Consider the following 11,343-nt stretch of genomic DNA (forward strand, 5'->3'; position numbering starts at 1 on the left):
CATTATACAAAATGTCATCCTCGTTGTTCAGGGTGACTTTAGGAAGGAGCTCGCAATAATGCAAAGAAACTGAGTGAAAACCAGTTCAGCCTACAGATCTCCTCCAAACTCAGGCTGCAAATTCAAAGGAGTCTCCCATGAGAACTGGGGGAAATTCTTACAGGGGCATCCCAACGGGGCTGGAAAGTCATATCCAGCTGTTCTGATTCTGTCTCTGGGATTTGTGCAACATCCCTTGCATAGTTCATGGATATGAACCCTCTCTTGCTCATGTTTGCAACCCCTCTGTGTATGAACATCTGAGCTGTATCACTCGGTGAAGCGTTCCCAGCACTGTACCGTTGATGAATCGTACCATGTTCTTGCTTTTAACCCACGTTTGCCCCTTGTCTTTTGGTAGAATCAGCCCTCCTCCCTTTCCATGCTGGACTTGCTACACGTGGCTCGTGACATTGCTTGTGGGTGTCAGTACCTGGAGGAGAACCACTTCATTCACAGGTAGGTGGGTGCCTCTGTGTCAGCACGGACACGGCTTGCACCCGGGCCAGCACCGACGCGTAATGCCCTGCTTGGTATGTTTATGTCCTGCTGCACTCTAGTGGCTGGATACCTTTAAACAAGGTAGAGGCAATCAGAATAATGGAAGCAATTAACAAAAAGGCTGCTATAAACCAGGTTGCGGAGGGCTGTAGTTTTACCAAGGATGTGGAGCTCTGTCTCAGTGCCTGCGCTTGCAGCCTGTTTGGCTTCTCTGCAAATGGACACACAGCCGTGTGACAGACATCTTCCACGCTCTCCCTGTTGTAAATGTTGCTTACTGCCTTTCTGCTCATTCCGGAACCCGTTTCTTCTCCCTCTTGCAGAGCAGCTGTACACGTACACCCTATGACTATTGTTACCTGCTCCTGCAGAACAGGGCGCTTGGCAGGCATCCCAAAATTCTGCCCATAGTATTGTGTAGGGATGAGGAGAGAGAGGTTGTAGTTCACTCTTTTGAAAGAGTTACCCACAGGGTGTGCCACCACATTCCTCAGATTCCAAGGTTCACTTCAGCCCAACAGAGGTGAAGCTGGAGCTTTACCTGCATGGGCAGATTCAGGCCCATACCTTCAGTCTTCAAAGCGACACCTGCACGCCTGTTGTTGTTCCTGTCTCTGACAGTCCGACACCCATTTGACAGTATTTGAGCGAGCGTGGCACTAACAGATCGGTGGATCACTGCCCTGACAGCTTGATGTTGGGAAAGGTACATTGCTGAAATCAGCCCCACTGCCTGCAGCTCCTGAGAGGCTTTAAAATAGCTCCTGGGGTGAAGGGAGGCTCGCAGGAGACCCGTCCTTTCAGCGGGAAGATGTTACGTCAAGTTTAAACGAGGAAATGTTGAAGAGCAGAACTGCTCCTGCTGTTGGGGTAGTATGCAGTGTGGGACATCTCTTGTTATCCATGAACACTGACTTTCTGGCTGTCGGGGGCTCTCTGCAGCCCAAGAATGTAGGTACTATTCTTTGTTTTCCTTTTGGCTTGCAAAATTGTCATATGATTAAGCGGTTCTTCTCTTTCTATTGCTTTTCTTCCCTTTCCTTGTAGGGATATTGCTGCCAGGAACTGCCTCCTTACCTGTCGAGGGCCTGGGAGAGTGGCTAAAATTGGAGACTTTGGAATGGCCCGGGATATATACAGGTAGCAGAGCTAAGCCCAGGGTATCTGCAAGTGGAAGCTTTCTGAAATGAGGAAGGAGGGGTGTTTGCACAGGGCTCACATGCTGCTCTGCGTAGCCCCAGCAAGGCGAGAGTGCAGAGATCCCACCCTGATGAACCCCAGCTAATGCTTTTTTGGTGCTTGCCTTCGCCTGTAGTTTAACCATGCTCTGGAGACTTTTCCCACTCCTGACAGGTGCCTTCTGAGTAACGAAGTCTGATGGTCATGGAAGGTGTTTTTCCTGCCTCTTGTACTCTGTCCTCGGTTTCTTGTCTTTGCTGTCTCCACGCTGAATGGCATTGATGTGCCCTTTTGTTTTGTGGTCCCAAATCATTCTGAGTTTAATCTCTCTCCTTGATACCACCCCTGCCCCTTTGCTTTGGAGTCATCAGTAAATCTCCTCAATTTACTGCAGATAAAGGAGGAAGGTGCAGAGGAAGGTCAGGAAAATGTAATCACCCAAACTGGAATTCAGCCAGGACACAGGGTTAACTACTCGGGAATGAGCTCCTGCAAGAAATGCCAGAAAATCTTTAATGACCACGAGCAGTCAGGGCTGCAGTTGGGTTTCTCATCTTCCAGGTAGCACCTCCAGAAGTGCAGTACCTTGTCCTCCTGCTGTGCTGAGGAATTGATTTGCCTCTGACTCGGTGGAAGGGCTGCCTTGTACTCAGTCACCCACACTGTTTACTCCAGTGCCTTGCCACCTCTTTTTTCCTGCTTGGGGATTCTCCTGTGCAATTACTAATCCAGGCTTGGCTCTGCATAGCTCGAGCTCTGACAGCGTCGCAGCCTGAGGTGACACACACAGCACGCTATTTTCAAAAGCCCGAGTACATCAGAGTTGCTCCCCCCCTTCACAAAGAGCCCCGCTCTGCCCCACTGTCAGATGGGACTCTGCTGGGACAAAGCAGCATCTGTCGCATTCACACAACTGGCAGAACCGACTGCCAAAATGAACGCTTTGGTGCTGAGTTTTCAGAGGTGCCTTTGAAGTCTGCCCATGTGTCTGTGTCCAGGAATATCCCTTGGATGCTCAGGCTGTGCAGTTACAAGCAGCAATACCAGCCTGCATGAGCAGCCTCCTGCAGCTGCCAGCACAGGATCTGGGGTTTGTGGGTGGTTTTAAATGATGACACTGAAGTACAGGGTGTCAGGAGCACGGGAGGTGGTCTTTGTACTATGGCTCCAGCACTAATGGCCACGCATCCTCATCCACCCCTGGATCTCGCTGAGGGATTTGGATTTTCCCTGCTTTAGACTGAGTACATATAGGGCAGGCTGGGTTTATTTTTGGTTGGGATGCTCAAGGTGACCATATGTGAGGTGAGGCGGCGACCTTGCCGTGGCTGGCAAGTGCAGGAGGATGGCTCTGCCAGCAGCAGGTCACTCTGTGAGAAGTTCACCGGGAGTGTGCACACAGAGAAGGACAGCTCGGGGTCACTGGGTCAAGCCTGAAGTGTGGGAGATCAGAGCAGTCCTTCCCTGGTCTGCCCGTCGCCACTGGTTTTACAAGAGGGAACAGGTCTCTTCATCATTTTCTCGGCCATGCTGTTTTGCCTAAATTAGTCTCTCCTCTGGCTCATAATTTTAATGTTTGTAATTATAAAAATCTCAAATTAATGATGTTTTCTGAATTCTTGGCTGACTCTGCTTTGTTTGTTCTTTGCAGAGCCAGCTACTATCGGAAGGGTGGGTGTGCAATGCTGCCTGTCAAGTGGATGCCTCCCGAGGCTTTCATGGAAGGGATATTTACATCGAAAACAGACACGTGGTGCGCTTCCTTTCCTTCTTTGCCCGCTCAGTCTGTCTGTGTTGTAACCCCTTTTGTCAAGTGTGAATATTTGGTAAAAGAACACATGTTTTTGTTCATTTCTCCTTAACTAAAAAGGCAAGCTGGGTCTTTCAGAGCCAGTAATCTGGGAAGAGAAAGGGGAACAAGAGGATGAGACCTGTGCAAAGGCAGGTGCTGAGCAGGCAGGGGAGGGAGGCTGAGGCTGTTGCAGGTGCTGCTTTGCTACTACAGGTTAGTTCCACGCTGAGGAAAGCAGCACAGGCAAGGAAGGAGCCATCTGGAAAAGGGTATCCTGTGTCATGGCTGCCACCTGTCTCAGCACCACCACAGTTTCCCATTGCTGCACTCAGCTGTCCCCAGTTTTAATCAACAAGGTTTATCAGCAGCTGACCGGCTGAATGGTTTGGAGGGGGCCCTGTACCAGCCATTGCCCCCAGGGCTTTGCAGGCTGCACCGCCCTGTAAGAGAATATTGAACTCTGAGCTACAGGTGGGGGTTCACTGGGTTGTTATTTCACACGAGGTGGATAAATCAAGTGGATAAATAAACATCTGTTGGAAGTGGCCAGGCCACTGCTCCATGCAGTCCTGTCTCTAGTGGATGATGTCTCAGACAAGCACAGCCTGACTTTGCGCAACCTGGTCTAGTGGAAGGTGTCCCTGCCCGTGGCAGGGGGGTTGGAACTGGATGGTCTGTAAGGGCCCTTCCAACCCAAACCCTTCTGTGATTCTGTGACTTGTTACATCCAGTTGAACAGGGCTGAGTACAAGGGCAAATCGAGCAGATTTACCTACCCTTATTGAGGACTTCACTCAGTTAACAGCCAACTATTGGCATCTATCAACTGACTCCAAGTCCGCTGTTACAGCTGTGCAGCTTATTTGTGTCCGAGTCCTGCAGCCGTGATTTCCACAAGCCTCCTGAGCGCAGACTGCAGGGAGCAATGCTGGTGGCACTGCATCTACAGGCACTGCCCCATAGTGATGGTCATTCCCGTATCCTTCACTTTGTTTTCCTTCTGTTCTGTATTCAGGTCCTTTGGCGTATTGCTGTGGGAGATATTCTCTTTGGGATACATGCCGTACCCTAGCAAAAGTAACCAGGAGGTTCTGGAGTTTGTAACCAATGGAGGAAGGATGGATCCACCTAAAAACTGCCCTGGCCCTGTGTATGGGATTTTAACTTTGCTATATTCACCCAAATAGGTTTGTTTTGAATGCTGTTCTCTAGTCAGAAGTTAATCCCTTCTGAGCTTGATCTACCTTATTGAATTTGAGTGCTGGTGGCCGCTCTACGAGTTAATTCATCTGTGTGCTTTGAAGAAGAATTCAGGGCCCCTTTGGGAAGTGCCAGCCGCTGCGTGTGCAGGCAAAGATGGTGCAACATTTCTGCCCTAGGTTAGCTGTGACGCCTCAGGCACACACCTTCACGGGGAGGGAAGACTTACCTGCAGCCCTGCCTGCCTCTCGAATTGCTCTGGGGATTTTGGGTGGGTGGGTTATTTCTCTGATGTGCTGTGGATTTCACTCCACTGGTGGCCACCTTTCTGTGGCTACTGGTGCCTCAGGGGTCTGACCCCAGTTACTTATTGAAGTCAGGGTGGTGGTGTGTGCTCATGCTGCAGTGACTGGTTGTTAGGTACAAACGGGACCTCTTATTTATGAGCATCTCCTGCTCCTCCCTTCCAGTTACCGCATTATGACTCAGTGTTGGCAGCACCAGCCCGAAGACCGTCCCAATTTTGCCATAATCCTGGAGAGGATCGAGTACTGCACTCAGGTATCGTGTTCATTTGCCCCGAATGAGGCGGGTGGAGAGGGTTCCCGTTGAGGAGCAGCTTGGGCAAGCCAGCGCGTGAGATAAGACGGCAGCACCGCGCCAGCAGTCCAGGGAGACTGCTGGCAGCCTGGGACCAGTGCCTGGGATACTCATCCCTTCGGATGGTTGATCCTTCTTGCTTTTCACTGCCAAAAGGCACAGGTTTACCCAGCTTTACCAACAACGAGCAGACCTGTAGCTCTGCTGCTGCTGCTTTTGAAGGCACAGATCCTAACAGGCAAAAGAGCTAAGGCAGGCCAGCACCCGTATGCGCTTCAGGTGCTTCATGTCAGCCCCTCTGTCCCAGCAGTTGCCCGTGAGACGTGGTCAGCACTGAGCAGAATTGCTCCTGGCTCAGGGCCCCTTTTCCAGGCAGCTTCTGCTGCTGTGGCAATTTCCTGGATTGGGCTGTGTCAGAGAAGGCAGGTGGAGCGAGCCGTGCCGAAGGAGTGGGCATTCTAAGGCAAAGCAGTGGATGAAGGATGTGGCTGGCTTTCCAGGCTGAAATCTGGTTTATTTATTTCTTATTTTCTGTCACCATTTTTAGCTTTTGAGGAGTGGAATAGTTTGGAAAATGTTTTGCTGCCTGCATTGGCACAGGCTTCTTGTTTGGCTTCACAGTTATTTGCCTCAGTCGGTTTGCCTTCCCTCGCCATTTGGGAGGTTTGGGCCATTTTTCATGTGTGTTTGGATCCTGGGATCAGGAGCCACTGTTTTCCGCTATCTGTAGCTTGTACATGTATCTGTAACTTGTACATGTAGCCATGGCATCTAGCAATAATTAAAGGTTGCCCAGTTCACCACATTTGCTCTCAGTTCAATTTTCAAAACTGCTTAAACAGCTCAGAACCGCAGTCCCTAAGGGTTCAGGCTTCAAGGGGTCTGCCGGTATTGCCTTCTCTCTGCATTCCCACCCCTCCCGTGTTGCGTGGAAGCAATACTTTCATGGCGGAAACTACTTCAATATTAGCTGAGAATGTTATGAACTCTGAGATGATATAGATTCCAAAACAACATTCCCACAGGAAATTTGGCTGGACATAAAAAATGTTTTTCATTGGTTTTGTGCTCTCTGCTGTTCTGTGGCGAGTTTTAGGATTACTTCTTTTATTTTAAGAGTTCGATTTTAAGGGTATCCCATCCCATCTCACAGCTAACTGCATTTTGTCAGCATCCTCTACACATGGAATGTGGGCTCTGGGTAGCAGGAACGATGATCTGTGATCATAGCTTGACAGCTGCTGTCAGATGCGTTGGGATTTTGATCCAGTCCAAGTGTGCACGACGGTAGCAGGCTTTGGGGAACTTCTCATTCTTCTCTCCGGCAGGATCCAGATGTCATCAACACTGCTTTGCCAGTAGAATATGGCCCATCAGCTGAGGAGGAGGAGAAGGTGGCGATGCGCCCCGATGATCCAGACGGAATTCCTCCTCTCCTGGTCTCCACGCACCAGGACAGAAAGGATGACAAGCAAACTCTGCCATCTCCACCACCCCTGCCATCAGCCATCACTGCTGGAAAACCTCTAGGGAAAGTGGGAGCCCTGGAACCGCCAGTCCCAGGGAAGGTGCAGTCAGCCTCAGCGGGGGGACATATCAACATGGCCTATGCCCAGTCCAATCCCCCTTCTGAGCTGCACAAAAGCCGGGGCTCCAGAAACAAGCCCACCAACCTCTGGAATCCAACCTATGGTTCCTGGTTTACGGAGAAGCAGGCCAGCAAAAACAGTTCTCTGCTGGAGAAGGAGAAGCCTGAGAGGGAGAATTTGGGACAGGAAGGAAACTGTACTGTGGGACCCAACATTGTGACTGGCAGGCTGCCAGGCTCCTCCCTGCTATTAGAGCCATCCTCCCTAACAGCAAGTGTTAAAGAAGTGCCTCTCTTTAGGCTCCGCCACTTCCCCTGTGGGAATGTCAACTATGGATACCAACAGCAGGGCTTGCCCTTGGAAGCCTCCGCTCCCCCTTGCGCTAGTGGTTTCGAGGACCCTGTCCTTAGAAACAAGAGCCACATAACCCAGCAGGGACCCTGAGAGCCCTCCACCTTCTTGACTTTTCCCCCCTGCGGCCCCTGAGCCTTGAAGAGATGTCCTGTTACCCGACACACCGCGCGCGAGGCATCTGGCAGCGTCACCTCCCGTTTTGTGCCAACTCGCTCCGAAAGTGCCACCCGCGAAACCGTCATCTCAACCAACCCGAGAGGCTTCACGTCGCCGGCGCCCCGGCGAGGGGGGAGGAGGATACAGGAAACACGTTAACTGCAAGGCCCAGCTGCTGTCGCATCCACTCATCCGCATGGTTGTCGTCATGCCCTTCCCGTGAGCTTTTCTCAGTTGTGCGTTCCCTGCGTAAGCGTGAAGCCGCGGCTCGCTGCCTTCGCTGTCTCCTGTCTGGGGTTTTCCGTGCCAAGCTTGTGGCTGCTGTGGAACATCTGGAGATCTGCAGCTGGCTGAGGTTGTAGTGGGTTTGGGGAGAGAATTCTCCATCCAAACCGAGAAAGGATACGACGGCGCTGAATGGTGATGCGGTGGCATGTTCCCACGTTGTGTTCCAGCTACAGTCCCGTCTCTGCAAGTCCTTGAATGCACTGGGGTTACCGGGGTGTTGGCAGGGCAGTAGAAAGACGCTGGTCAGCTGCATCGCTGGGGAGGACAGGAAGCGTGGAGTGTGGCTGTAGATGCCATCAGGCATTCTGGGGCGGGGGAGGGAGGGGTGTTTACTTGGCTGGGGTTTTCCTTTTGTTTTCTTTTTCCTGTACTTAAGCACTGAAACTGAGTAAAGCCCTGTAAAATTCCTCCTGTCCTACGAAAGCAGCAACGTCCTTCATCAGGAACTCGCGCGCGTCAAGTGGAAGCAAGGTGAAGTTTTGAAGGACCACGGTCGTGAGAGAAGCTGTCACCATGCCCTGAGAGCACCTCCGAGGTGCACAACAGCCTTTGACATCCCAGTACAAACAACAGCATAAAGGCGGAAGGCGACGTTGTGCCACAGCCCGGATGCCAGACACTGTCTGTACTTGAAGGGTTCGGAGCCCTCATTCCTCAACAAAACCCGTGTACGATAGTGGTTTAAAGAAAAGCACTGCATTGACTCATTTTGTACACCTTGTGCATGCAAACTCTTCCAGTTAAGTGTATTGTCAAAACATAGACGTAGGAAATAATCCATGTGTAAAGATGTGCGCTAGTAACTTCAACTTAGGGTTGCAAGGAGCTGTTTTAGCATGAACGCTATCCCAAAAAGGGTGCCTGTTTCCGTAGAAATGGGTGTGCTTGGAGCATCAGCAAAGGAATGTGAAGGTGTCCTTCAGGCCGAGACTCTTCGTTTCAGTGAAGTGACTCCGAACGTGGCCCTGGATCCCCACCCGGAGGTAAGCTTCCTGTCTTCATGAGGGAACAAACCAGAATCCGCACGTACCTGCTCCTGACCTTTGAGATGGCTTGGTTCAGGCCACCACCCTCCTAAAAAACCCTTCTGAAAGGGGGAGTAGCGTGCTGTGACATCTCTGCTACCCAAAGCTGAACCCCTTTTTTAGGCGAGTGCCGAAGTTGCGTGTGGCAGTTGGTTGAGGGGCCGTGCTCTCATGTGGGGAAGCTGGAGTCAGGGGCTGCTCCCAATTCCGTGTTCATTTGCTAGGGATCCGTTGCTCTGCTGCTGCCTGGGTTGGGTGGGGACACGGAGGGTGACGCTCCGGGTGTTCTGCGGCCGCGCACAGGCTTCTGCAGCTTTTGCGCCAGGAGGTTATCTGCCGTGGCCGAGGTTATGCCTCGCAGCTCTTGTCACGAAACAGCCCCTGGGGAGGGATTCGGTCAGCTCAGGGCTGTGTTAGTGTCCCTTATACCTCAGTAAACTCAATGGGCTCGTTTGCTAAAGGTGATTAGCTCTGGAGGTAAGCACCGGCAGGGCGACTTCTTACGTTACTCACATACCATAGCAGTTTCCATTTCCGTATTCCAGCTTTCTCTTTTTCAGAAGGACTGAGGCTCCTCCTCGCTTTCTTTAGCTCGCCTTGCATAGGGGCACACTGAGGTTTAGTGGCCCTGCCTCTCCCATGTCACCACGGACAGCCTCCGCCCCATACACCCCCGAGCGTTCTCCAGGAACGCACGAGAACAAAAAGTTGCCAAGTTAATGATCTTGGACAGGCTGAAATCGCTAATTCTTGGCTGTGGGGCAGCAGCTCTGGTGTGGACAAATGCAGATAAGCTGCCAGGTTCTGATGTTAAAGGAGGCGTTTCTGGAGCAGTTCTCAAAGCCCAAGCAGCAAGAGATGAGCGTGAGTCTGCGGGGCGGGGGGCAGTCTCTGCCCTGCCACGGCCACATTGCGGTCACTGCTCTGCAGCTGGTGCTGGGCAGGTACCCCATCAGCTGAAACACCGCTACGGAATGGGAGTGAGCCGTAAAAAACGAAGGAGCGAAACGCATTACTGCTGCTTACCTGTGGAATACGTGAGGGAGATCATTCTGGCCAGGGGGGAGTGGTGAATTCCAGCTGAAATTCTCCAGCCTGCGGGGCCAGGTGCTCTAGCCACACGCTGCCCGGCACCAGCGGCTGGGGTTCACTAAGCTTCCCTCCGGCATCCCCGGTGTGACATGCCCTCTTGGGGGGGTGAGGGGGAGGTTGTGTTGGGTTTTGGTTAGTTGGTTGGTTTTTAAATCTCCCTTTTTAACTCATGAAATTCCGAGGAATTCAGAAATCTGGTCTGAGCTTATTTTTCGTGTACAAACAATCACATCGGTGAGCTCTCCCACAGCATTCCCTCTGGGAGCCCCAGCTGCTGCCCAAGGACAGGACCCCGGGTTGCAAAAAGTGCTTTCAGCAGCAAGGATTGGAGCACTTGCCTGTCCTCTTCGAGGGCAGAGAGCACCGTCAGTGACCAGGGGTTCCGTGAGCTAAGGGGTGCTGTGCTGCTCGCCTGCAGGCTGCGCCCGGGATGCTTAACCTCATGCGCCTGGCCCATTCCCAAGGCATTGCCGGGATTTCGGTGACGCTGCAGGATCTTGTCTGCACTCCGGGGTGACCTGAAGGACCCTTTCCCTGACGGTACCCGTCCCACACCCCAGCGCTCTCAGCACCATCCCAAACTAGCCCGGGGGCACAGAACCGACCCGGCCAGCACACGAGAGCTGCGCTTCCAGTGCTGGATTGCCCCGGGCAGGAGAACTGCTAGCAGCAGTTTGTTCAGGGAGGTAGGAAAGAAGTTCCTGATGGGCTTTCCCAGGGAGTATCCGAGTGGGGCAGAGGGCAATGACAGCACCTGGGCTTTGTGTGCTGGGCTAGAGCTGACGGAGTGCAGTCCAGGGGTTATGGAGGCTCTGTGTGTGAGAGGCGAGTGATTGCCTTGGCACAGCTGTAAGGAGACCGTGCTTAGTTCGGTACAAAAAAGTACTTTGTAGGACTGGTATTAGCACTTCTCTTACCCCCTCTGGAGTGTTCATGTCTCTTCTGTTCCAGCTCCCAGCAGGTTCATTCCCACACGCTTCCCATAGCTGTGTGCCGTTAGCGAGAGCACTCTGCCCAGGCATCAACTGGGGATTTTTAATTCCTGTCTCCAGAAAGATTCACCTGTTCAGTTCTCACAGCTGCAGGGAGCAGAAGGGGCTGAAGCGACCATGAGCTCACCAGACCTAAGCCCCCTGGCATGTGTAAATCCCCAATTCCCTTATGAAACCCGTCCATGCCAGGCTTACAGGGTTGTAGGAGAAAAAAGGTCAAGTTGTGTTAACCCTTTTTACCCATTTTTTATATGATTTTTTTTTAATATATTTTATTGAGACAAAAATTCAGACTGTTAATCTTTTCCATTGGCAATATTTACATTCTGCTCTTATGATTTCCTCACTCTACAGTGGAAAAGCGGGAAGCAGTAGCGTGATCTACGGGATATAGAGCGCGACAAGGAGAACCCCATGTTACCACTCTCATACTCTGAAGATGGCCTGTTCCCACCTGGACCTTACCCCTTCCCTAGAGACGTTAGGTAGGTTTCTGACGCTGCCAGCTGCTGAGGGTGCTGGGGTGCCAGTTACCC

General features: G+C 51.9%; 1 protein-coding gene across 1 annotated transcript in view; it reads left to right on the forward strand.

Moving 5' to 3' along the window:
- ALK (anaplastic lymphoma receptor tyrosine kinase) overlaps positions 1 to 7,344 on the forward strand; it is a gene marked incomplete at its 5' end in the record, with an annotated part of 25,522 nt that extends 18,178 nt beyond the window's left edge. Inside the window, 6 exons of the mRNA XM_010158512.1 lie at positions 401 to 498; positions 1,588 to 1,680; positions 3,371 to 3,472; positions 4,527 to 4,661; positions 5,182 to 5,272; positions 6,640 to 7,344. Coding sequence (XP_010156814.1) covers positions 401 to 498; positions 1,588 to 1,680; positions 3,371 to 3,472; positions 4,527 to 4,661; positions 5,182 to 5,272; positions 6,640 to 7,344 — 1,224 coding nt within the window. The remainder of the gene's footprint in view (positions 1 to 400; positions 499 to 1,587; positions 1,681 to 3,370; positions 3,473 to 4,526; positions 4,662 to 5,181; positions 5,273 to 6,639) is intronic.
- Between the last annotated feature and the right edge of the window lie 3,999 nt (positions 7,345 to 11,343).

Source organism: Eurypyga helias, unplaced genomic scaffold (assembly GCF_000690775.1).
Source record: "Eurypyga helias isolate BGI_N326 unplaced genomic scaffold, ASM69077v1 scaffold31099, whole genome shotgun sequence".
NCBI classification, from domain to species: Eukaryota; Metazoa; Chordata; class Aves; order Eurypygiformes; family Eurypygidae; genus Eurypyga; species Eurypyga helias.